The following is a 26730-nucleotide window of genomic DNA, read 5'->3' as shown; positions in this document are numbered from 1 at the left end:
GAGAAATCTTTGGAAACTTCAGTGGTGGCTGTTGCACTGTTGTTTTCCAGACAAGACTGCAGTGACTCACAGCAAAGGGAACATACTTCTGTTTTCTTTTTTTACCAGCCTGACTCACGGGGTGAATTTGCCAATAAACTTCCCCACCCTTGAAACCGGTCTTGACTCACACAGGGGTGCTGAGTGGGGAGAAGCACAAGGCTTGTGCTCCATTCCTTGGAGTACGTAATGCTCATAGGGATGGGATCTCCCTTGGGAGGGATTTGGGACATGCTGGGCAGAGATGAAGGACAGGGATGACTTCTCTAGCCACCGGGGAGCAGAGATTTTGCTTCCTCCAACTCTGAACCCTCTGCCAAAATGCCTTGTCCTGGTTAGGCTTGGAAGCTGTCAGGTTTTCCCTGTGCTTCCTAGAGAATTGCTGCCCAAGTTCACAGGACCAGAGACTGAGTGCCAAGGCTGCTTCCCCAAGTACTCCTCTCCACAGAAGTCAAACTCCTTGTTGCTGTCTCTACAGCAGGCATTCAGCTCCTTCCACATCAGAACTCAGCTTGCCCAGAGGGTGTTGTGTCTCTTGAGACATTAAAACCAAATCTTACAGGTGAAAATGTTTTATTACACCTCACAGTGGTCTTGTGAGAAAGGCATTTCCATTACTTTCCATAAAAAGAGCACAGAGTGGAGAAGGCACTTCTGTTACACCATAAAAAGAGCACAAAGTTTGCCCAGGTTTCCCCCCAGCTATATCATGGTGGGTGTGACGCTGGTGAGGTTGATGTCCCCCGCGATGCAGAGCTTGGTGACCTCGTTCAGCCTCTTCTCACGGAAGTTGTACTGCAGCAGGTGAGCATCATTTGCAGCCACCTTGAAGTGATCTGTCTCACAGAGGATCTGGAGCTGAAATAAAAACCCCAGATCAGCCCAAAACCCCATTGGATTTGTTCTAGAAGTTGTTTTAAGCCACAGGCTCGAGCAGGCTGGCACTGGCTGGAGGCTGCTGCCAGCAGAGTCCAGCCTGGGGCATGTGGAGGAGCTGGAGCAGCAACTCTGCTGCAACACCAGTGACCTCTGCCTTCCCAAAACTCCTGTGCTCTCCCTCCTCCATGTTCCAGCCCAGTTTCTGCCTCCTCATGCCCATGCCAGTCGCTCAAAGCAGGACTCCACAGTGTCAGCCTCCTTTGCAGGGAAAAAAATGCTGGCAGGGAAAACATGTTACAGAAACCTGTCCAACCACTGCTGCAGAGCAACAGTGTAAATAAGGAGGGTTTCATAATCCATGGGGATGGCAGGAGGGGGGAGAAGTTATGCCCTGGGCAGCTGGAGCTGCAGGAGAGGGTCAGAAGAGCTGGGAAGGTGCTGTAGGGATAACCAGGGAAGCACATGGGATGCCCCAGAAACACCCTGGGAGCTAATTCCTGTGCTAAAGCATCAACACCCTTACAAGGTCTTGCTGCCCAAACCCTCCTGGTGCTGTTGACTGAGAGTGACTGAGCTGGGATGGGTTTTTCTGGTACCTTGAAGGGTTTTCCAGCTTCAAATGGAAACCTGGGAGCTGTCCTCTCCTCCTTTCCCCAGTTATCCTGGAACTTGGAATTGCAGACAATGACTTTCTTGTTGTCTTCATTGAAGCGCGGGTTGAAGTGGAAGGCAACGTCATTCCCTCTCTTGAAATCCAGTGAAAACCTGCAAAAAAAAAAAGGATTTGCTGCTTCTGCCACAAAAGCCCTGGACTCTGTTACAGGCTTCACAGAAACAGCAGAAAGAAAACCCCACAGACCCCTTTGGGCTACAACAGTGCATTTACATGTTGATTTAGTGCAGTATTTGATGTTACATCAGGCAGGTGTTATTTAGGAATGGAAATTCCAGCCCTACTGCTCCATGGAAACACCCCACCCTCGGAGCTGGACACCCCAGTACCTGTTTGGGTTGGGGTTCACAGTGCCAGTGATGGTGATGAGCAGCCGAGGGACGAGTCCTGCCTGCAGGGGCAGCTCAAAGGGCACTTTCTGGGAGACAGCAGAGATTTGGTGTCAGCAAAAAATCATGTCAAAAGCCAACTGCCCCTCCTGGGGACAGCCAGCCCCAGGCCCCTCCTGTGGCCAGGCAAAATCAGACACTGAAGAAACAGAAACCCATATAATGATGGAGCCATTACCATTGGAGGAGTTGGTCCTCCCTGAGCTGGAGTTGGTCCTCCATGTGGAGTTGGTCCTCCTTGTGGAGGAGTTGGTCCTCCCTGTGGAGGAGTTGGTCCTCCCTGGGGAGCAGAAGGCCCAAATCCAGGGCCACTGGGTGGTTGTCCTGGGGCAGGACATGGTCCTGTTGCTGCTGGTGCTCCAGGGAATGCTCCAGGTGCTCCTGGATACCCTCCCTGTCCTGCTGGTGCTCCAGGGTAAGCTCCAGGTGCTCCAGGGTAAGCTCCTGGTGCTCCAGGATAAGCTCCAGGTGCTGCAGGGTATGCTCCAGGTGCTGCAGGGTATGCTCCTGGTGCTCCAGGATAGGCCCCTGGTGCTCCAGGATAGGCTCCAGGAGGACCAGGATAGCCTGGGAATGCCCCAGGAGCTGCTGGCTGGTTCCCCCAGGAGGGCCAGCCCTGGGCTGGGGGGGCACAGGGAGCTGGGTTGTTGCTGTTAGCCAAGGCGTCGGATAACTGGGGACAGAGGAGAGGACAAGGGTTGGGTGGGGAAATTCCTCCTGGGATCAGGTTGAGCTCTCCAATATCCATCATCTGCAGCCTGCAGGGTGTGCCAAGGGCAGAGCTCAACTCTCAGCTGCTCCCCAGTTTATCCCAGAAAACCACTGAGTGCCGATGGAACTGGAGAGGGTTTGGGGATTTGCAGTTTAGCAAGGATATGTTCCCTCCCATCCCTGCCAAAGCTCTCTGCTTCAAGGCCACAGGCACAGCCCCCATGGGTTTTTAAAGAAATCCATACTTACCGAGAAACCGTCAGACATTTTTCCTAAAACAAAAAGACAAAGGAAGCTTCAGTCACTTTTAACCTGCACCATCCAAAACGCAGAGATTTCTGAGAGGAGTTACAGTTTAGAGTGGCAATTGATGGCAATTGCTGAGTTCTCATCACATACCTGCTCAGCAGAGCCGACAGCACCAGTGCCACAGAACAAATCCTGGTCCAAAACCTGTGGGATAAACGGGAATCACTGCCTTGAGCAGCCTGAATGCACCACGAAAAATCCAGCCCAGACACCCTCCGGATGAAATCCACCACTGAGCTTACAACACTCCCAGGGTTATTCACTTCCCCGGCCCTGAGGCACCATCCTGGAAAAGATTTCCATGAAAAAACCCAAACAGAATCCCCAGGAGTGCAGGCAGAGCATCAGCCAGGAGCTGTGTGGGAGCTCCAAACCCAGCACAGCACACTGGGGGCACGCAGCCACCCTGTGACACATGGGATGGGCGCTGCCAGCAGGCCTGGAATGGGGACAGGAGGGTGGCAGCTATGGATCCAGGTCCCCTTTCTCCTCCCATGCATCCATGGTTGTCCCATCCTGGCCAGAGGGCACCGTGGGAGGGACACAGTGGCTCTGGGCCAAGGGATAAAAGCTGCTTTACGAGTTTTCTGAGTCCACACCACAGCCTGGCCGAACCCACCCCAGCCTGGGCACAGGAATAGCCCGAGCTGGGTTCCTCCCATCAAAGGCAGCATTCACAAGAGAAGGGAAAAGGGAGAGCCAAAAACAGGGAAAGAAAAGGAAAATTCCAAATTTAAAAGGGAGAAGGCAAATTCTCTTTGAAAGAAGCATTGGGATGCACAAAGCTCGCAGGAGGTGTGGCTGCCCTGCCTCAGGAGTAACAAACCCCCAAGTTTCACAACCAACAAATAACTCCTCTCCCTGTAAAACATTCTCCCGAGCCCACGGGGTTTTTAAGACAGCTTTTCCAGCGGCATCCAGCAGCCCAGAGTGCTTGGATCACCCACATCTCTCAAAGCTTTGATTTGCCTTCTGGGTTCTTTCTAAGCCCTTGGGTTTGGCACTCGTGGTGCACACAGCTCCTGCTGACTCCCCTAGCCACGTCAGGTTTGCTCCATGGCTGCCAATGGCTTGTGCTGCTCCAGTGGGAGGTCCTGCATGATCCCCAGTTTCCCTGGAATGTCTTAGGGAGGAGCAGTTTTGCTCCCTTTGGCCCCAATGGGACAGAATCTCCTGTCTCTCAGTCAAGTCTGGGATGGCCAGTTTGCTGTTTGTAACCAAAATCTCCAAAAAGCACCAATCCTCTGCCACCAAAGGGTGCAGGCAGGCTTGGAGCCAGGTGTCACCTCTCTGTCACTGCAGTGCTGGAGCTCTCAGAGCTCTCTGGAAATGCTGCTCTGGGTTATTTGCCTTGGAAAGGGGTTTACTCACATCTCCTCTGGCTGTGCCCCAGAGATGGATTGCAGAGAACCACAGAATCACTGAGGCTGGGAAAGTCCTCTCAGATCATCGAGTCCAACCATCCCCCAGCACTGCCAAGCCCTCCACTTCCCCATGTCCCCAAGTGCCACATCCACATGGCTTTGAACTCCCTCCAGAGATGGTGACTCCACCACTGCCCTGGGCAGCTGTGCCAGGGCTGGACAACTTTTACACAAAGAAATTTTTCTTAATATCCAACCTGAACCTCCTTTGGCGCAACTTGTGGCCATTTCCCCTTGTCCTGTCCCTGTTCCCTGGGAGCACAGCCCATCCTGGCTGTCCCCTCCTGGCAGGAGCTGCACAGAGCCACAAGGTCCCCCTGATCCCCCTTTTCTCCAGGCTGAGCTCCTTTCCAGCTCCCTCAGCCTCTCCTCATGGAGTACTTTGGGCTCTGATTTCCAACAGCACTTCAGCAGCTGAGCTCGAACTCACTTCAGCTCTCCCCGCCCCGGCAGAGAATCCGTAAAGCACCCCAAACATTCCTTATATCCACACCAAGCGGAAAAACTTCTGTTTGGGGAAGAAACACAAGTTCTCTTCCTTTCGGTGCTATCCCTGCACCTCCCCTGGCGTCTCCCTGGGAGTTCCAGCCTCCCGCTCACCTCCGCGGGGATTTTGGGGCACAGGCAGGGCTGCAAACCCCATTTCGGGCTCCTCCGCAGTCACCATCCCACCATCGCCCCTAAACCCGCAGTGCTTTAGGGACGCAGAGCCCCTGGGAGCTCACGCGTGTCCCACCCGCACTGCCAGCGGGACGAGCGCTCCCCCAACCCTTCCTTTCCCGGGATATCTGTGTTTTACCCCCCTGTTCCCCCCGATCCCCGCGGCAGCTCCATCCCCTCACCTGCGTGCGGCTCGGCTGCGGGCTCTGGGCACGGCGGGATCGGGGCGGGGCGGGGCGGGACGGGGAGGGACCGGGAGGGACACCCGTGACAGCCCGGGGACAGCGCTGGGCTCCCTTTATCGGCCGTGACATCACCGGCGGGGGATGTTAACAGAGAGTAATTGGGTTTTCTGGCGGTTTGTGCCCCGCCTGGGTCAGTTCCATTCCCCTGTCCCTGCCCTGCCCACCTGGAGCCACCGCCAGATGTTTTCCAGAGGTTTCCCCGTGTGTCTCAGGGCCCCATCCCCCCGGGTTTAATGAAACCTGGTAAAATACGAATTTGCTTTAAATTCTGAGCATTTTCTCCTTCCCGCCGAAAAAATAAAAGCCAAAAAAGCCCAAAAAAACATGTTTTTTCACCCGGCGCAGCGAGGCCAGCAGAGGATGGGCTCTGGGAAGCTGTTAGAGGCAGCTGGAATTGCAACAAGCCCCATTTCAGTTGAGGTTGAGGGTGAATCATCTCTGGTTTGCTCAATGGGCTCCACGGCTTGAAGCAATGGAAAAGAAAAAGGTGGTTTTGTGCTGAAATCCTGATGTGCTGTGCTGTGCTGCTGGGAGGGGGAAAGGGAAGGAAAGGAAGGGAATTAGGATAGAATGGGATAGAAGGGACTGGATTAGAATCCAACAGAACAGAGGATTTCAGTGGGAAGACACCCACAATGACCACCTAATCCACCTCCCTGAGCAGTTCAGGGCTGACCAAAGGTTATTAAGGGTTGCAGCCTCTAATTGGTGTCATTGCAGATGTAGAGACTGCTTCTTTCAGGCAGCAGCTCAGCTAAAGAGCTCAGCTGATGCTGCAGCTGATATTAAAAAAAAAAAAAAAAGGCAAAAATCTGTTGACTTTGTTTAATTTTAGTATGAATTCCTCTGGTTCTGTTCTGCCTATCTAAAATATTTGGCTTAAAAGAGGGCATCCTCCTCTCCATCGGGGCTCCAGCCTGGATTTTAACATCCTTCAGCTCCATGTAATACTTGTCACAGGGATTCAGACCAAACCTAGGTGTGTAAAAATGCCAGGGATGCCCTTGGGAGTGGCCAGGAATTAAGTATTCCAGGGAAATAGATATATATTATACTTAATATGTATTAAGTAATATGTATTAAGCATATTAGTATATAAGATACACTTAATTAGGGGCTGCTGCTCCACTTGCCTCTCACAGCACCCAACCCAACCCACAGTAAACAGACACTGCAATGCCTTTGGAGGTGTTTTAGGGCAAAGGGAGCTGGAGAGGACTCAAGCCAGTAATGGTGAAGGATCCCTGACCCATGGCAAGAGGAGCTGGAGTTTCCTGAGCCTGTGGCACAGACAAGGCTCCATGAACTCCTTGGTTCACAGGTTTTTCCTTTCCTCCCTGAGTCCCTCAAGATGTCTTTGGCAAGAGAGATTTTCATGGAAAACTTGTATTGCTATTTTCAGGATTTCACTCAAAGGCTTCAAACTTTAACCAAAAAATTTTGCCTGGGTTTTTTTTCCCAGTTCCAGTGCCATAAGGTTTGTACTTCCAGTTATGCAACAGACACATGAAGTTAAAGAGAAATATTTGACTAAAAGTCAGTGAATGCACAAATCAAAACCAGAGCTAATTAATTCCTTCATTTAAGCAAACCAAGCTGCAGCAAGGACAATGAGTGAGGTTGATGAGGCTTGGAGCAATCTGGTCTGGTGGAAGGTGTCCCTGCCCTTGGCAGGAGTGGAATGAAATGATCTTTAATGTCCTTTCCAACCCAAACCATTCCGTGATTCCGTGATTCAGCATCCACGGGGTTCCTTTGGAGCCCTTTGCACTCAGAGCCAGCGATGCTCCACTTCATCTGAGTCATCCCATCTGACTCACAGCACAGCGAGGTGTGGCCTCTGAGCTTCACAGCTTTGCCTCTCGGGATCCAGGGAAGTGAAAGGTTGGTTTACTGCCAGGAGCGAGCAGGGCAGGGCAGGAACAGCCCATCTTGGAGGGAGATGTGAGACACAGAGATCCCCTCACTCCCAGCCTGGCAGTGCAACCCTGGCTCTTCCAGAGTGGGGAAAGAATTAGTCACGCCTCAAAAAATCGATATATTCTGTGGGTTTGAATTTTTTTTAAGTGCTCCTAAGTGTTCTGTTTGCTTTAGAGAACTCTCAATGTAAAACAAAACCCTGCTTGGGATCACAGATGATTTAAAGCCCCAAATTGCAAACCCGAGGGGTGGGAGATTGAGAACCCAGGGAGCTGAATCAGCCACAAGACCCCATTTCTTAGGGATGTGCTCTCCAACTTGCCTTTCACTGCAGCCAAACACTCTAAGGAGAAGTTATTTTCCCCATTTTGAAATTCCCAACATTTCTCCAATAGCCAAGTGATGTTTAACAGTGGCTGGGTTTGGCTGGGGGAGGTTGATGCTCTTCACTGCAGCCTGTGGAAAGAGACCTGTAAAAAAAGACCCCACTGCAATAGATAACTGATCTCTAGAAGTTAAATAACTTTAAAGCACTAATTTCAAACTGCTCATCGGAAATTATTAAACAGAAAGCTGCTCCTCTCTTCTTGACGGGAAATTAACGTGGAGGAAATCAATTTAGAGGGCAAGCAGCTCCATGGCGTGAGAGATGCACTTCCCCTCCCAGATCAGAACAACCCACATCCACATGGTTCCCTGCCTTGTGACTGCTGTGGCCTGACTGGTGTGTGGGACTGGCAGCACCCACAGTGTGCAATGTTTGGGCTGCAGATCTGCCAGGGAGGCCGAGCCTGGCACAATCCCAAAGTGCTAAATTCATCCTCTCTGTGCCACCTCCCAGGCTGGGGAGCTGTGACAATGCCACCTCCTTTCTCAGAGCTGGGATGAGGCTCTGAGGAGCCTTTGGGGAGCCCCTCACTGCCCTTCCCCGAGCTGTCACTGCAGTTTCAGCCCCACATTCCAGTGGCTGAGTCACCTCAGACTCTCCTCAGTGATAAAAATGGCATCACAGCAGAATCAGGTATGGGGAATCTCCTCTGTGACCTGTCAGACTTGGGCCATATCCTCTCAGGACTTCTGAGAGCAGGGATTGAGGAGCCTTCCTCCTCTTCCTCCTCCTCATGAGGTCCTTTTGGGGAGATGGCTCATTCCTGAGCTTCCTTGGCTGCATCCCCATCCTCTCCTCCCCAAACATCACCTGGCCCAGCACTGAGGAAAAACTCCATGAGAAGATTGAGAACTTCAGCAACTGAAGTCTGATGGTAAAGGAAGGAAAATCACTGGAGAAGGAGCACCACCCCTGCTGCTCACATGAAGCCTCACATGGACCAGCAAGCCTGGACTTGCTGCCTTTATCCTCCTTTTATTCTCTTTATGAAGCACCAAAGTAAAACTCCTGCCTTTGGAGCTTCCTCCTCCTTCTCCTGGAAAACATGAAACTGCAGCTCACCCATTCCCCTCCTGCTCTGGCAGCACCAGGAGAGCTGCAAGTCCACCCCAAAATCTTCACCCAGCTTCTTATGCTGCTGCTGTTGATGAGCAAAACCCTGTAAGGTTTGAAGCTTTTCTATTATTAAAGATGAGGAAATGAGAAGCACTTTGAGCCTGGCATTCAGATCTGAGCATAAGTTGCTTTTCAAGCGTTAAATGAGTCTTGTAGCAATTTGTGTCAACAGAGATTTTTGAAAGTCCTCAAACTCCCCCTGGCTTGGCACTTCACAGAAATTCCATCCTCCTCTGCAGCCTGATGCCCAGAGGCCCTTGTGGAGCATCCTTCCTGCAAATATTATTAAATAACTGGAGGAGAAATGCCTACAGTGACGCCAAATGCCTGTGCAGATGGGGCCAAAGACCCCCATGGCTCTTTGCCATCCAAATCCAAGATTCCAGGACTTTTCTTGCCCACCCTCTGTGTTTGCCCAGCCAACCCATCCAAGCTTACAGAAACTACTCAGGCCTGAAAAGCTGAGAGGAACAGTGCTGTGCTGAAGGAAGGGATTTAATCAGTTCAGGGCAATCCTCACTGAGGGCAGGCAGAACCCTCCTTGTCTCTGGGAAAGATTCTCCATAAGGAGAGTAAAATCCCTGTGGGAAGCTGCACTGAGCATGTGGGGTTGGGAAGAAAACACAAAGGGCAAAGAAAGCCAGGAGAGCTCAGCCTGGTCCAGCAGAAAGCAGCAGCACCAACCACTCTGAAGAGTTTAAAATAGCTTTATTGCACAGCAATCACAGAATCTTCGAGGGTGGGAAGGACCTTTAGGATTACCAAATCCAACCTCAATGGGTGGCTTTTGCCTCAGCTCAGGAAACCAGAGGAGAAGGAAAGGGAAGAGCTTTGGAGGAGTCCCTTTCCTTTCCTGCAGTGGATTTTTGCAGAGCACAGAAATTTATTCTGCTGTGAAGCCTCACACTAAGCAGGGCTCAGATTGAAACCTCTTGTGTTTGTGTTCCCCCTGCAGCAGCCAGAGCTCAGCAGTGCAATGTCTGTGCAAAGGTGCAGGTTGGAACAACCTCTCCCAGCAGCACCACATGGCACTAAAATGTTGTTTTCCCCATTTTTTTATCAAAAAAACAGAGTTAAAAATAATTAATACCAGACACAGCCACCTCTCCCAGAGGCTTTGCAGGGCAAGTGGAGCAGCAGCAGAGCCCTCTGGTGATGAGCAGGATGGTGAAGGGACAACCACCAGCTCTGAGAGCAAAATCCAGAGGGACCACATTGTGCTTGGCTTTTACACAAAACTCACAAGCTCGTTTTTCCAACATACTTCTAAATTTTTTAAAATTTTTTTTTCCTAACCCAATCTCAGTGGTTTTTTGCTTGGTTTCTCTCCACTCCCACTCTCCTTTTAGCAGCTCCTTACTCTGACAGCCAGGATGGAGCCCCAGGAAAGGAGCACCATGACAAGGATGGTGACAGTGCCAGCACAGACTGTGATCACCCCAGTATTCCAGGTTTATGTGGTGTGGCTTTCCAAGGGGAAAACAGGACACCATCCAGGCAGAAATGCAGAAATGCAAGCCTGGCGTGGAAGCTGCTGAGACTTTGAAGTGCCTGAATTAAAGATCTTTCAAAATAAATCTCTCCTTGAGGAGTGCCAGCAACCCCTGGATTTACAGAGCCTGGCAGGCAGTGAGAGCAGCAGCAGGGTATTAAAGCTGTAATTTCCCCCACTTTATGTGAATTTTAACTGATATTCTGTCACCTTCTCTTTGCTGGAGGGTGCTGCCTGTAACTGAAGGCAATACAGACAATTTGGAAACAACCCCTTTGAACCACTTCTGTCACACAAAGCACTGCAATGGAAAGCTTTTCACACTGTGCAAATTTAAGCACTTTCTTGTGAAAAGGCACAGTACAGAGTTACTTTTCACTGTCCTTTAACAGCTCAGAAAAGTGGAGTATCCTGACAAAACCCCCTTGTCAGCACACACTTCTGGGGTTCTCACCAGAAGCCATGGATCTGCCCCAGGACAACACTGCATTCATGAGCCACAGGAACCAGAGAATGTCCTGAGTTGGAAGGAACTCCAAGGATCAGAGTCCAACTCCTGCCCTGCACAGACACCCCAACAATCCCACCCTGGGCATTCCTGAGAGCATTGTCCAAACACTGCTGGAGCTCTGGCAGCCTCGGAGCTGTGATCATTCCCTGGGGAGCCTGGGCAGTGCCCAGCACCCTCTGGGGGAAGAACCTTTTCCTGAAATCCAACCTAAACCCACCCTGGCACAGCTCCATGCCATTCTCCATTCATGCCAAGCCCAGGAATTCACAAATGAAATCCAGTGTCATTTGTCATCTTCCAGATTTATTTCAATGGATAAATTCCATGTTTGCTCTTAATCAGGCATAAAACAGTACTACTTTCTTCAGAGTCCTGTGTGATTCTTGGTGGGAAGAGACGCTGAGAGGTTCCTAATTCCCACATGGAATGAAATTGTGAGTTGCTGCAGGAGTTTAGGGGTTAATTGCTAGAGCAATTCCCTCCCCTAATCACAAGGACATGAATCTGCAAGAGCAGGTAAGATCTTGTGCTGACAGCAGGAGGAGCTGAAATGAAAGGCAAGGTGTGCCTAGGGCTGCTCAACTCAGCCCTTCCCTGTCTCGTCATGAGAAAGTTGGGAAGAGGACAGGAACACAGGCAGTGTGATTTTATCTCCCTGTCTCTCATTTAACAGGGAGGGTTCACTTTGGAAAGTGATAACAGAGAACAGAACTGTTCCTCCTGCTACAGTGACCACCCCTTGTCATTTATCTGGGTGTAACTTGTAACTCCATCATAGTTCATGATCTGCTGCGCAGGGGATACAAAGTCCCACTGTCATCAAATGGGACAACTTGATCAACCAGTGAATCTCGGAAACAAAAGTATCACAGAATGCCATAATGGTTTGGGTTGGAAGAGACCCTAAAGATGCTCCAATTCCACTCCCTGCCACGGGCAAGGACATCTTCCACTATCCCAGGCTGCTCCAAGCCCCATCCAACCTGGCCATGAACAATTCCAGAGATGGGACAGCCACATGGGCAACCTGCTTTCAACAAACCTGAGAGATTCTGCAGGCAGGAGTGACCAAAAATTTGTTCTGCTGGCACATTTTTAGTTCACTCATTCCACTAACCTGCGAAAGGAGTTAGGTCCTCCCACTACATCAACCGTGGAAAAGGGAAAGCTGGGCCAACACTAAGTGAAATAGGGAAATGTACAATTTCTAGAGCCACCAAACGTCGCCAGACCACAGCCCAGCAGCAGCACAGGCGCCCAGGATCGGTGGCTCTGGGTGGAGCTGGGCAGTGAGTACAGAGCACACTCCCTGCATGCACAAATACCTACAGCATCCACCCACGGGGCTCATCCAGGTCCAAGTCCAACTGGGATCTTCCTCCAGCTGTCTGTGGGATAAGCACACCCTGGTGTGTGACACCATGAGATTTATTCCTGCTGTGTGGATGCATTGATTGGAAGCTTTGTGTGAGAGCTGAATCTTGTGCTTCTTGATGTGCCAGATGACAGATATCAGTGCACACTGGCTGTGTGGTGTGTATGGGATTGCCTTCTAACAACTGGAATTCTGTGCTTAACTTCAGAAATAGGGAAGCCAATATTAATAAAAATATGCATGGAACATGTAATCCACACATGCTGAAGGGCTGTCACTGCACTGAGGCTCAGGACACCTTTCCTATCAAGGTGAAAGGTGTCCCTGCCTATGCCAGGGGCTGGAATGAGATGGTTTTTCAGGTCACTTCCAACCCAAACCACTCTGTGATCACCATCTCTCCCTTGGGACAGCGTGGAGGCAGTTTGGACAGGCTGGCAGTGAATCCATCCATGCCTGGGCACAGCAATGGATCTGCACTAGAGTGGAGCAGAACTGACACATCCTACAGAGCAGATCTAACCACTCACTGACCACTCTGCAAGACCCCTGGAAGGGTTTGTACTCCTCTCCTAAGAGTTATATGGATAAATATCACTTAGAATCACTGAATCCTGCAGGTTGGAAAAGTCTTTTGAGTCCAACCGTTCTGCCAGCACTGCCAAGGCCACCACTGCCCCATGTCCCCAAGTGCCACATCCACACAGCTTTTAAATCCCTCCAGGAATGGGGACTCCACCACTGTCCTGGGCAGCTGTGCCACTGCCTGACCAACCTTTCAATGAAGAAATTTTCCCTAACATCCAAAATAAACATCCCCTGGTGCAGTTTTAAGTAATTTCCTCTGATCCTGTCCCTGTTCCCTGGGAGCAGAGCCCAATCCCCCTGGCTGTCCCCTCCTGTCATGAGTTGTGCAGAGCTAGGTTCCCCCTGAGCCTCCTTTTCTCCAGGCTGAGCTCCCCCAACTCCTTCAGCTGCTCCTCATAGGACTTGATCCCTCAAAAATATTCATCTGAACTTTTCTGGGTCTGCAGGGCAGCAATTAACATAAGTGGATCTGCATGCCCACGTTTTTACTGATGCACAAGCGTTGCAAACACAATTAATTTGAGAAATCCAGAGGAAGGGACAATCCCACAGCTGAACATTCAGGATAAAGCACTGCCCACACATTGCACTCTTCTATTAACAGATGTAAGAATTATTTTTGGACCACGGGCTAAAAAGAGCTTTTCTCAAGCCTCAAAGTGGATAAATAATTTTGTTTCTAATCTTTCCTGCTCACTGCTGCCATCTTTACCTTCCTGATGGGTGAAGGTGTGAACCAAGGCAGCAGCATTGCCCAGCTCAGTGTGAACTGCTCTGGAAGTCACTACATGGAAATGTATCCAAAAGTAATGCTCAGACTTAGAAGTTCACACTGATGCCAAGCCCTGGAGTTTCTGTCACTCACTTTATTCCATCAAACTCCTGGTAAGTGCATAAAAACATTGGTTTGGGGGTCATTTACCACATCCAAGTGTGAAAATGTAGCACAGGAATTGTTCAGAGGCAGAGAAAACACACACACACACACAACTCTTCACAGGTGAAAAATAGTCCCATTCCTCCTTTGGAAGAAGCAAGACCAGATCTTTTCTCTCTTAATTACCCAGGAATTTGTGAACAGGCAGTACCTGGGGCTGACATGCTACACCAGAGCCATGGTCACATCCACATTTAATATCCCTTATGTACAGGCTGCAAATATCACAAAAGGAAGAGGAAAAACACTCACAGAAGTCAAGTAATTCTGATTTTATATTCAGGCTTTGCAAATCAAGGATGTCCTATTTTTACTATTCATTCAAGGCAAAAGTCTACACAGGCATGTCAAAAGCAGGAATTGAAAAACAGTGAACACAACAGTCTTGAAAATACGTTTAATGTCTAATCTTATACAAAAGTGACAGCATTTTCAAAAAAATATCAAATCCTGTATTTATAGCTTCTCACTATCATACAGCAATATTTGTTTCATCTAAAGAAAATACAGCAGCAGGTGATAATCTATACTTTAAAGATGTGATTGCTTATATTTCTTATTGTAAACAAATGCAGTATGTCAACCTCAAAGCACAAGTCAAAACGAACTCCTCAGCAATTGAACTCAAAATGATGCATAGAAATGTACAAATTCCATTGCAAAAGCTTCAGGCCAGAAGTTGCTCACACTTGACATAACATGTGATAAAGTTACTACACGGTATATAGTGACACCTTGAGTTTTTACACAATAGATTAACAGGAATACCCTTTTCACTGCTATGCAAAGAACTTTGCTCACAAAAACAAAGGGGTTATGAAACAGTTTTCATGACCTCAAGAAATACGAATATACATTGAAAAACATCCCATATATATTGAATTTTAGCCTAAATGTTCCAGTAATAAATCCTGCCTATTTCAGGAAGAACCTAGAAGTCTAGTTACTTTTACAAAACCCCTTTCCAAAAATCATTACTTGCTACTTTTGCTTTATCCTTTCCTACCTCTTCCCATTCCCTGCAGAGACATACGGCCAGTGCAATTCCAGCTGGAGTGCTGCTACTGCATGATCCATTCATTTGGAATAAATCTTTTTTCATTACAATGATTTACAGTCTAAGGCTGCAGGTATCAAAAATGCACTTGAGCAAATGCAGTCAATGTTGCTTACGTGAATTTTTAATTAGTCTTGCCAAGTCTGCTTGGGGGGCAACTGGGGTTTTTTTAAGGTTAGTGAAGACTTGCACTTTTGGTTCTCATTCCAAGGGTTAAGTTGCTGGGGTTTAAGTTGAAATGTTAAGTATTTTTGTTCAGCTCCAGTATTGTCTTCCTAAAACAAAAAATAGACATTCCTTTGCTATCAGCTTTCATGACACTGGATTAATGCAGCCACAGCTCAGCTGGCTGCTTTCTCCTGCAAAAATACTGTCAGGACTTTGTCATAAAGGCTATGATTACCAAGGAGCATCACCACCAGGTCACCCCATGTGCTTTTTGAGTGTCCATCACATGCATGCAGGAAGCCACAAAGGTACTGGAAGAGAATTAACTCGTGTTCACAGTTCCATGATACAAAGACTCCCTAATGAGCTACCATGTGAAGCAAAATCTGTTCCTAATTCTACCCACAGAGGCTAAGTTAGGAGATCCCCAGCTGGGGAGGAAACAAACTGTCCGTGGTCCAAGTGTAGGCCATGAAGTACCACCAAGAGACGTGGCTGTGTCTTGGCAAACCCCTCGGATGTGCTTGGCACAGATATGGCAAGAACATGAAAACTCAGGGCAGTGCCCCTTGGGAGAGGCAGCTGCACAGCAGTGCACAGGCTTCCTGACATTCAATTTCTCCCAAATTCCACCTACTCCGTGAGGTATGCAGACACCCAGCTGGGAACAGGGAGCTGCTCCCAGGGACAGCAAACGAGATCCCCTTGTGCCCAACTGCGGCAACAAGGATCTCTGTCGTGACACAACTGTGCCAAAAACTGCTGGGAAGGGAATGCTCAGGTTGGGCTTTAAGCTCAAGTTCAGTTTCCAGGGACTCTGAAAAAGCCTGCCAGGTTTACACAACCCAGCAGCCAAGTCAAATTTGAAATGACTAGAACCCAGGTCAGAAATAGGGAAGTACCTACGTCGGGGATCAGTTTCTCTTTACACAGACCAAGCCAAACTTCCAACCACCACAGAATGAGAACTGGCAACAGGATGTCCTCATTTGCATGCACAAAACTCACATTTGCTGATTCAAAGTTAACTGCACATCCAGGTTATTTCACTTGCACAGGAATGCCTGTTTGTGAACACCAACAGTGTGCTGTGACAAGTCACACCAAGGCTTCCAAACGTGGCTCTTCTCCTCCGTAGTCCCAGACCGAGCAATTGGTTTGAGTATGTACAAAATGCTGAGAAAACCTTCGAGTTCACATGCTCTGTCTTGTTAGTTTGAATTACTGTAGCACGTTCGAAAATCAGGTTTCTTGACTAAAATGTTGAAACACTTTCTCTATTGACTTTTTAGAATAACCCGAAAATAGACAAAATATGACTATCCATCTGTTCAATGACCAGCACGAGTCTGGCAACAAGACTTAAAGCATTAATGGAAATTTAAGAATTAATTTTTTTTAGCTCCACGGGCCTGATTCTTTATAATCCTTACATGGCAACTCCCGTTTTTCCAAGGAATACTTGCCAACATAACCACAGGTGTGTTAGTTGATTTCTTCTCTTTGTATTTCACTTGATTAAAACCAAATAATTATGCCAGCATATGAGCAAGGTAAATCGATGTAAACTGCTCCTTCATACCTCAAATGCACATACAAGAGGCAATTCTTCATAGCCCCATACATTACTGAAACAAAAACTGTAAAAATCTCTGTAAGTAGTGGATGAAGGTGGAAAACTACAGTATTTTGTTGCCCAGAACGTATTCAGCGGTAAGGCTGCAAGAGACAATAAAGTCATGGTCAATGCAGGCTTTTCACACAGCAGTTCATTCAGTTACAAATCACAAATAATAAGTATCACTTAATAAATCACAAATTCATCCTTATAATTTGTTATTCCCTCCCTATTGCTGTAGCAGCAATCTCTCTAGATTAAAGAGACTAAAATACTTTATTTTTCAGAAATTATTACTAGGTTTTCCCCCTTTTTTTGGCTTTTAGTCTTTCCAAGCAGTGGAAGAGCACTATAACGTGAGACACACTCCAACCTAATGCTTTTACCATTTTAGTGTACTTAAAGTTTAACAAGTTGCTGTTATCCCACTGACTTCAGGAATAGAACAGGTGTGCTGAAAGTCCTTACCTGCACTAACAGGTCTTAATGCTACCGAATTTCCCCAACTTAAACGTGAAATAATTTAGAGTAATTTGAGACCAAAATGAAATACTCACATGGGGACCACCAGGCATTGATGGAGCACCAGCAGGACCAGATGGCACTTGAAAAGGATTAGGGGGCGTAGGATATAGTCCTGGAGCTGGATATGATCCTGTGGGTGGAGGGAATGGCCCGGGCGGTGAAGGTCCCCACGTTCCAGGCGGGACTGTACCCCATGGCACTGTCGGCGCAGCCCCTGGAGTCTGGGTAGGAGCGGAATATGGCCCTGGGGGTGGATATGGCATGCTGGGAGCAGGATACTGCCCTCCCATTGTTGGTCCCCATGCTCCGGAGGGCATGGATCCCCATGGCCCAACAGGAGCAGGAGGTGCAGCTGGCTCTGTTGGACCTCCGTAAGGTCTTGGAAGCTCTGGAAAGGGCATATTTGGTGGAGGATACTGCCCTGGCGGGACAGGACCTGGCACAGTTGGGGGTGGATATGGACCACCAGGAGGAGGGCAGGAGGGTCCAGTAGGAGGAGGAGGAAATGGAGCAGGCGGTCCCGGGGGCATTGAAGGATACATTCCCGTTGGAGGAGGTCCGAAGGGCACGCTGGAAGCCGATGTGTTTGGTGGCAGTCCCGTGGGAGTCATAGGGGGGGCGCTGGGGTTATTCCAAGGGTTGGAAGCCGGCCAGCCCTGCGGAGGCTGCCCGGGCTGCTGGCCAGGCTTGGTGCTGCTCACTTTGGAGGTTTTAGCAGGCGACTGGTCTGGTAAAGCATCTGCCAACTGAAAGACAAAGCGCCGGTGAGAACGGAACGTGCCCGACTGGCTGGCTGCACACATCCCCCCACCACGTGTCTACACTCCACTGCCAGAGCGGGAGCAGAAGAGCTCCTGGTGGCTGCACACACATGATTACATTCATTTTTTGTGCAGCTCCTATCACTAAGGCAGCAGAGGCATTCTGACAGGCCGCTGTTAAAAGATCCCAAAGATAAAAGGCGACCCACCGCACGGAACAACAGGCAACTGCGGCACGAACCTGCAAACATTTTCCTAGATTTCCATTACAACTATCTTGATGCTGTTAAAGCACAGCTCCTTTGTTAGTGTCACAGGAGAGAAACCCACGAGGCACCCAGCAGCTTCCGATGTTTAGTCCAGGGATTGCTACATTTACCCAAAAGGAAAACACCACGACTGAGATGCAGAGGAAATCTCTCAGCTGTCAGCTCCCCTTTTCCTTCAAAAAACTATGTCAGCTTTTGGAATAATCAACACAACTGGCTGATCTTCAGGAAAGAAAAACTGTTACTTACCGAAAAATCATCAGTTCCAGACATTGTGCTGAAAAGTAAGGTAAGATAAAGTGAAATTTGTTGAAAATAATAAAGGTATTTTTAAGCAAGACTTCATGAGACATCTACATTTGTCTCATCTGAAGCACAGCAAGTGCTGAACCAGCAGCACCTCTTGGTGCCTTGGTTTTAGCACCTCTGGCCCACACCAGATCCTGGAGCACAGATCGGGGTGATCAGTGCCCATGTCTGCTGGGACTCCTGTGCCCAGGTGCTGCTTTGGGGATCCCCAGTTACTGAGGTCATGGGAATAAATTTACTCTTTGTGTTTTAGCCCTGGGTTTGTTGCTGTCCCAGCTGCCTCCCTGCACTCACAGAGCAACCCAAACACTTTCCTCTGGAAAAAGTTCTCATGAAAAGGAAAAGTCCTCAGCCTCCACCTGCCTCCTCTCAGACAGGTGTGACACAGGATTAAATGGGTCACATTGCAAAAGGGAGGAATATTTTAAGCATTCATATGGAGAATATGGAGCCTGCCCAGACAGGGATGCCTGGGAAGGATTCCAGGTGTTTTCTAAACTGGGATTTGGAAAATGTATATGAGGATTCTTGTGGGTGAAATCAATGTATCTAAACCAAAATATGATTAAATCAGAGAATCACTGAATGGTTTGGGATTAAAAGGGACCTTAAAGATCACCTAGTTCCAACCTCCTGCCATGGCCAGGGATACCTTCCTGGTGTCCATCCAACCTGGCCTTGAGCACTCACAGAGATCCAGGGGCAGCCACAGCTTCTCTGGGCAACCTGTGCCAGGGCCTCTCCATATTCAAAATCAGGAATTTCTTCCCAATATCCCATCTCTGGCACTGGGAAGCCACAGGCCCTTGTCCTGTCCCTCCATCCCTTGTCCCCAGTCCCTCTCCAGCTCTCCTGGAGCCCCTTTAGGCACTGGCAGGAGCTCTGAGATCTCCCTGGAGCTTCTCTTCTCCAGGTGAACACCCCCAGCTCTCCCAACCTGGCTCCAGAGCAGAGGAGCTCCAGCCCTTGGAGCATCTCCATGGCCTCCTCTGGACTTGCTCCAACAGCTCCATGTCCTTCTGATGTTGGGGACCTCAGAGCTGGAATCCCCACTGAGATCTCATTGCCAAAAATACAAGAACTATAGTTTGCTGATGGTTTATCCCCCAATTATTTCAGAGCACACCAAGTGCAGAGGATGTTCTTATTTACATTCACCAACTTCAGCAATTGATTACAGAGGTGTTACTAATGTGTATCCAACTTCCAAACTCTCCACACTTCCAAGGAGCACTGAAAATAGGGACCAATGAGCCACATTAACAAATACTGACCAGAGGTGAGGAACTGTTAAAAAGATGAGCAAGAGCAGCCAGAATTTTTAGGGGAGAGTGTACGAGACAGAAAGGAATGTAAGAGAAGGAAAAATGCAAAACAGAAGTCAAGAGTACAAATACTACTGCAAAGTTGACCCCCACAAAACACAATTTTTGTATTCCCTTGATGATGATGAAGAACTGACTTTAAGACAGAGAACAGTCTCAGGAACAGAGGCTTGCAGAGAGTCCAGATCAAATAGGTTTATAAGCTCCTCCAGATTCATATATATTCACATTATTTACATTATATTATTCATACAGTCTTCTTTGAAACTGTATTGTAAATTTATTACAATTTTATTACGCAATTTCCTAACCTTAGGACAGTTCTGGATCAGAACAAGAGGCCATTTAGCTCAGCATCCAATTTTATCTTGACAATGACCAGTAGAGAACAAGAACAGGAATGACACTCACCCCAACACTTCAATGATTCCAAGCTCAGACACTTCCTAAGTTGCAGACAATTTCTATGGAGCAGTAACCCTCAAATAATTCCTTTTTCACAAACACATCCAGTTACCTCACTTAGATGAGGGGATGTCTCATTTGCCCACTTCAGTGCTGTTCCTACAACACCCACTAGCAAGGAGCTCCACAGGCTGCTATTTGTTGCACAAAAGCCACCTCCTTTTTTTGTTCTAAACCTGGATTTTACTACTTGCACTCATTTCTCCTCCATTCTTGCAGCTGAGGAAATCAGCAAGTCTATTCCTATCCCCCCTGCCCATGCTGATCATTATCCTACAGATTTTGACCATTTTCTTTCAGGTGTCCCTTCCCCAGGCTGAGCTCCAGCTCTATCCCTGACCCTTGTGCAGCAGCTATTCCATACCTTTGATTATTCTCCCTGCCTCAATCTGAGGCTTTTCCAAGGCTTTTGTGCCTTTTGGGATGAATGACAAGAAAGAACTGCAGAGAATTGAAGATGTGGGATAACCATTGATTTATACAGTATCCTAATTATGCTCTGGTTTGTCTTCTATTTCCTTCCTAATACTTCTTAATGTCTCAGCTGCTTTTTGAGCCCTGTGGAAGTGACACTTCTGTGGCAATATTTCATTCCTCAGTGTCAAGGGTCAGCCCAGCATTTTATATGTGAAATTATCTGCACCACTCTACATTTATCTACTCTGAATTACAGCAGATTTATTGCCATTGAATTATTTCTGCCAATTTATTACCTAATCCTTACTTTCCTGAATGGCTTTGTGTCAACAAGACACTGCTCATCTCATTTCCCAAGTTATTTATGACCACAAGAACAACCCAAACCTCTGTGGAAACCCAGTGAACTTTTCAAGTTACACCTCATAATTTAAATTACCCTTTGAAGAAATACCTTGTAATTTAAATAAACCTGTCAAGAAACACCTCGTAATTTAAACGAACCTTTTAAGAAATGCCTAATAATTTAAATAAACCATTTAAGAAATATGCATCCACAAAGTTGATGGAATTCAGTGCCTAACTGCATGAATACAAAGGTTTGTTAAAACTCCAGTATTAATTTATAGCTGCAGTAGCTCTTTCAAGTAAGGACTCTTTGTCTCAGATGAGGAACATGTTCAGATCAAGGACTATTTGTTTAAAATTGAGAAACCAACTGAACTCTATCAGGGAAGTGGTTTCTGCTCCCGTTATTAACAGCTCAGCTGTTTGAGACATATCTACCAGAAACTCAATTTCTCTTCAATAAATATCTCTCAGGCTAAGAATTCATTAATTTTTGCATTTAACCACACTCAAGAAGTTGACAGGTGCTTTTTGGTGGTACTGTAGTTCAATTTATCTCCATGGACAGAGAAGCTATTTAATATAACCCCCAAAATAAAGGAACTCAATCATTAATATAGAGACAAGTAAAAAAAAAAAATTACATAAGTGCACAGGTAATAATAATCATCATCATCATCATCATGTTATCAAAAAAACACCACCAAAACAGGTCAAGAGAATCCTCATTTCTTTAGGCAGATGGAGAGATGGGATAAGACCAACTGAAAAACAGATCTGTAACAGATTGAAAAAAGTCCACAGAAGAAGTTGGAACATTTGCTGCGAGGGAGAGAAGGAAGAGAAGAAATAAAACTAAAGGAGAACTTGAAAGAAAATCCTGTGATCTGCCACAAAAGTGTCAGAGAGGAGTAAATTCAAGTCAAGCAGTGGGTGAATACAGTTGAAACAGGCCTGCTTCCCAAATATTAATAAATATCCCCTTTGTTAGTAGATCATTCCCAAATATCTCTGTGCCATGAAAGTGAAGGGAACAATTCTGCTGCATGATTTATGAAAAAAAAAAGAAAAAAAAAAAAGCAGTTAAGCATAGCTTATAATGAGATTTAGTGGCTTTTTTACTTTGGCAAGCAGACAAGAGCAACATTTGTTGGCAACATTTGGGATAACTGAGCCCATGCCAAGCATGTCAAGGATCCTCTTGCAGACAGGATGGCCTATTTCAGGGATGTTTTTTAAACAGACATTTAATCTGGGTACTGCCACCTTCATTTCATAAAAAAGAAACTGAAATTACCCTTAACATTCAGACAACATATGAACTCATCTGTACTTAAATCTGGAATCTATATTCCATTCAGGTTGTTCAACACTAAGGAATTCGTGTCAAAGAGTTTCAGTCAAAGCCTTACAGGAATATCAATTATATTAATACAATTATTGCCCAAGGCATTCACATGCTCACAAATCAGACTCAGAGACAGTGTCAGACAGAAGACCTCCAAGTAACTAAATTTTAAGGTTCCCCCTGGTCACATGTGGGCTCAAGATTTTATAAAAAAACCCCACACTGAATGGTGGCTTGATGGGATTTTTAGTCATCAGAATTAACAAATGGACTTCTGAATTAACCACTTATCTCTTGAAGCTTTCCTAGTGCACAAGCATTGATAAGAGCAGAAAAAAACCCCATTCATGAAACACACATTTGTTTTGCCACATTTAAACTCTACTCGAAATAATCCTTTCCTGGAGTTGGGATGAAGAAAGAACAAATGGAAGGAGGGTTCAGGAGCTAAAGTCATTTGGCAGGGAGCAGAAAGACAACAGAGCTGGCAAAGTGAAGTCCTGCTGCATCCACTGTGCTGTAAGATAAGATTCCCTTTGTTTTCCAAAGGCCAACGCCCCTGGAAACATCTCTGGCTTTCCAGAAGCCCAGAGCCTGCCAGCTCCAGCTCTGCTGCTCAGGGCATCACCTCTCAGCCACCTCTGAGGACACAAATGGCCAGAGGCACGAAACTGAAGTGAGGGATGGAAAGAGATCATCAATGTCTGCAAAAAAAGGCTGCCAGGAGCTGAATCGCTCTCATCCTTTATCCTGAAGAGCCACGAGAGGGACAAAGAACTTCACTGCACGTGCCCAGAAATTACACCCTGCAAAACCTTCAGGTCACAGGGCAAGGCCTGCTGGATCCCCACGAGCTGCTCCCAAAAATTGCTAGCAGGTAGGTGAGATGAGCGAGGCTGCAGCTGGGAACAGAGAAAGGCTGGGAAGCACAATTCCAACACAGCTCTGGCAGGAGAGATCTTCCAGCAGCATTCACAACCAACTGGTGACTTTCAGAGAGGTCTGTGAAACGCCTGTTTCTGGAAGCGTGGTGCTACGTGTGCCGCGCTAAATCAGTCCTACTAAGCAGCTTCCACAACAAACCAGCTCCACGGTGGTTTTTGGAGCTCCAAACCCTCTTGGATCACATCCATCCCACTGAAACTATGGATGTAGTAGCGTTTTCTCCCATGCTTTTGCTTTTCCTGGCTTTTATCCACCATCAGTCCTTATGAACCCTCACCAGGAAGAGCTGTCCAATGCACTTTTTCTTCCTTACCCAAAACGAAGCATCAACTGCTTGCCTATTTTTTTTTTTTTTTGAGTTGTATGACATTCTTCCAACACTTGATGTGCCAGATTTAGTTCCTGTCTCCAAGATCATCCTTCAAACACAGAAAAAGGTTTTCTGGATGCAACAGGCTGTGCTGCATTTCCACTGGGTGGCACGGCTGCCTCAGCAGAGAGGTTCCTTTGTCACTCTAACATGACTAATTCCTACCAGCATAACCTCATCTACAACAGGATTTCTGCCCACATAAGTGTAACTACCCAACATAGCACACGGAGAAAATGGAAGAGACACCAAATCTTTGACAGCTTCTAAATGTTTTCTAAAATATGCAAATTTCTGCAGCTTCGGGCGTTAAATATCAACACTTCAGAGCTGGCCTTTATAGAATGCCAGAATGGTTTGGGTTGGAAGGGACCTCAAAGACCATGTTATTCCACTCCCTGCCATGGGCAGGGACACCTTCCTCAACTAGACCAGGTTGCTCCAAGCCCCAGTTCCAGGGATGGGGCAGCCACAGCTTCTCTGGGAAACCTGTGCCAGGGCCTCACCACCCTCACAGCCAAGAATTTCTTCCTAATATCCCATCCAACCCTGCCCTGTGTCAGTGGCAAACCATTCCCCGTTGTCTTGTCACTCTTTTAAACAGTCTCTCTCCGTCTTTCTTGCAGACTCCCTTCAGGTGCTGGAAGGCCACAATTAGATCACCCCAAAGCCTTCTCTTCTCTTCTCCAGGCTGGACAATCCCAACACTCTCAGCCTTTCCTCAAAGGAGAGTTGCTCCAGCCCTCTGATCATCTTGGTGGTCTCCTCTGGCCCTTTCCCCATCTTCAAAGCCTCCCCAGTGTTCACATACCATAAAACAATTTGGTGTGCCCTGGGTATTTATCCATTGGGAGAATAAAATTAACTAACAAACTAAACCAACAGTTACATCGTAAGTTGCTACGTGAGGTTTGGGGATATTTCTACCCCTTTCCCAGTTGTTTTGACTGATAAAAATTACACAAATCAGACGTTTAGTTTTCAGATTTTCAGGACAGATTTCATTAAGACCAACAACCAAACTGTGGCATTTGCTATAAATTATCAACTACCAGGAAAAAAAAAAATATTCGAAACAGAAATCCTGGCAGTTTCTGAGAGCTGTAAAACACAAAGCCATAAGGATCTGTGATCTGTGCCAACTCTTCACCCTTGTCAGGCCGTTCAGTTTCACAGCTGCCTCCCCACCAAGCCCAGAGCTGATCCCTTCATCTGCTCCCCACACCACGAGCAGATGGTCCCACACCCGGCAGACACGGATCACAAGGAGGTGCCTTGTCTGTGTGCCAGCTGTGACACAAAGTCAGGGCAGAGCAGAGAATCTCCCTGGCCAAAGGCTCCTCCTCTCCACACCACCCAGCCCTGGGAATCCTCAAAAAGATGTTTTAGTCCAGCAGCTCGGAATGATTAAAACTGATCTTTCAGAGTTGCTTTTAAATTTTCTTGAGAGCCACAGAGCCTCACATCACAGAATGCCAGCATGGTTTGGGTTGGAAAGGACCTTAAAGATTATTTCATTCCAATCTCCTGCAGGGCAGGGACACCTTCCACTGTTCCAGGTTGCTCCAAACCCTGTCCAGCCTGGCTTTGGACACTTCCAGGGATCCAGAAGCCACAGCTTCTCTGGGCAGCCTCTCTTCTCCTTTCAAACATTATCAGCCTAATTATTTTAATTGTTTAAATGAACTAAACACACAGACTCTGAGGAGTTAGATAGTCTATCAAACAGCTTCACTGTAGGGTTTTGGTGTCACCCCCTAACAAAACATCCAACCCATGTGTCACATTCCAGCTGTAATCTCACCTCTGACACACAAACCCACACACCTTCCTGCTCCTTAGCAGAGGCTCTTCCACAGCAAAACTGCTCTTCAGGATTCAATCTCACCAGCTGGACACACCTGGCACCTTTCACATCTTCACCTGGCACTGCTAAAATGCACTTGAATGAACTCAAGCTTCAAGAACACCCAAACTGCTTTCCAGGACTGGCCTGATATTCCCCACGGATGTTTCCTTCAGCCACTGATCTCCACAGCTCCTGCGAAGGGCAGTTTCAGGGCGTGCCAGTTTGGTTTCAAAAACACAAAGCAGCTACTTTTGTTATCACAACACCGGCAAATCAGGCTCGGTACCATCAGATCGGCACCGTTTTCCAGGGAATTCACCTGGGAAGGAGTTTTCCATCAATACCAAAGCCTGTCAGGCGGGCAGCTCTCGGTAGGCACTGATACCACACAGCGCTGGCCTTCCCCGTTAGCCAGCTGCCTTAAAAACGTTAAAATTTCATAAACCAACTTCCCATCAACTCGGAAAAACCGACTTTCCTGCGCCCTTCTTTAGAATGAAGCACGAAGTTAAAGTCACTTATACACAATCCCCGCTCACTGATGTGCTCATTAATAAGATCGCCACCGCACAGCACAAAAAAAAAGCCGAACAAATATTTCACCCAGCCGAGCCAGCGCCGCCACGGCCGCCCCAGAGCAGCAGGCCCCGCCACACGCCATCCCCGGTGCTCCGCGGGGACAGCACCGCCCGCCCCCCGCAGGCGGGGCGGCACCTCCGGGCGGGCTCAGGCGCGGCCCGGCGGCTCCCCGGCAGAACCCCCCCGCCCTCCCGCGCTCCCCGCGGCGGCGCAGGGCCCGCGCAGGCGGCGGGGCCGGGTGGCGGTACCTGGGCGCGGAGAGCCGGCGCAGGCCCGGAGCGACGCGGCGGCCGCAGCTCCACCGCCACCGCGACGGGCACCGGAAGCGGAACTGCGTCACGGAGGCCACGCCCAGAACGGCACACCGGAGGGGCGCGCGCGTTGCCACGCCCCTCGACGGCCGCCGTGTCACTGGCACCGCCCACCCCGTTTGGCCACGCCCCCTACGCGACATCACGCTATAGACCACACCCATTCTCGTGTGGCCACGCCCCATAATTACGTATGCAGACCACGCCCCCAGCCGCCCGTAGCCGCCGCGCTGTGGGTTGAGTCACGTGACAATGAGCGCGGGGGGGGGGGGGCTCCCCGCGGTCACGTGACGGCAGCCCTGAGGGGAAGGCGCGGCTCGTGAGGGGAGTCAGCCCGGGGTGTCACCGCAGTGTCCGCCGGGCTAGGAAAGCTGCTGGGAAAAAGCGTTTCACCACCGTTTTCACCGCTT

At 48.1% G+C, this 26730-nt stretch overlaps 2 protein-coding genes across 3 annotated transcripts; both read right to left on the bottom strand.

Moving 5' to 3' along the window:
- Positions 1-595: 595 nt before the first annotated feature.
- On the bottom strand, positions 596-5352 carry LGALS3 (galectin 3). Of its 2 annotated transcripts, XR_014852382.1 has the most exons (8): positions 5267-5352; positions 3091-3144; positions 2941-2963; positions 2159-2653; positions 1921-2009; positions 1515-1683; positions 688-897; positions 596-644 (listed from the first exon to the last, which is right to left on the bottom strand). XR_014852382.1 is itself a non-coding variant. In XM_085061002.1 (7 exons), exons 3-7 carry the CDS (start codon positions 2956-2958, stop codon positions 742-744), a joined length of 927 nt encoding a protein of 308 aa, XP_084917128.1. In that variant the 5' UTR covers positions 2959-2963; positions 3091-3144; positions 5267-5351; the 3' UTR covers positions 596-741. The 2 variants fall into 2 exon arrangements, 1 of the variants encoding a protein (XP_084917128.1); XM_085061002.1 differs by having other exon boundaries at positions 596-897; positions 5267-5351.
- Positions 5353-14038: 8686 nt separating this feature from the next.
- MAPK1IP1L (mitogen-activated protein kinase 1 interacting protein 1 like) lies at positions 14039-26356 on the bottom strand. Its single transcript, XM_085060999.1, has 4 exons — positions 26258-26356; positions 18304-18331; positions 17057-17770; positions 14039-16600 (listed from the first exon to the last, which is right to left on the bottom strand). The coding sequence occupies exons 2-4, from the start codon at positions 18325-18327 to the stop codon at positions 16589-16591; spliced, it is 750 nt and encodes a 249-aa protein (XP_084917125.1). The 5' UTR covers positions 18328-18331; positions 26258-26356; the 3' UTR covers positions 14039-16588.
- Between the last annotated feature and the right edge of the window lie 374 nt (positions 26357-26730).

The sequence above is a fragment of the Lichenostomus cassidix genome, chromosome 5 (assembly GCF_008360975.1).
Source record: "Lichenostomus cassidix isolate B80296 chromosome 5, HeHo_3.0, whole genome shotgun sequence".
NCBI lineage: Eukaryota > Metazoa > Chordata > Aves > Passeriformes > Meliphagidae > Lichenostomus > Lichenostomus cassidix.
Note: the sequence above shows the minus strand (reverse complement) of the source record. Positions and strands in the feature narration are given on the sequence as shown.

What these genes read in the sequence shown, in the direction of transcription:
- LGALS3 (XM_085061002.1), bottom strand. An exon ending in GAGGACCAACTCCTCCAATG is followed by an intron (nt 2,010 to 2,158) that starts GTAATGGCTCCA and finishes GCTGTCTCCCAG; the next exon opens with AAAGTGCCCTTTGAGCTGCC. An exon ending in AAGCTGGAAAACCCTTCAAG is followed by an intron (nt 898 to 1,514) that starts GTACCAGAAAAA and finishes TTTTTATTTCAG; the next exon opens with CTCCAGATCCTCTGTGAGAC.
- MAPK1IP1L (XM_085060999.1), bottom strand. Translation starts at nt 18,327, where the DNA reads ATGTCTGGAACTGATGATTTTTCG. An exon ending in CTGGAACTGATGATTTTTCG is followed by an intron (nt 17,771 to 18,303) that starts GTAAGTAACAGT and finishes TTTGTCTTTCAG; the next exon opens with TTGGCAGATGCTTTACCAGA.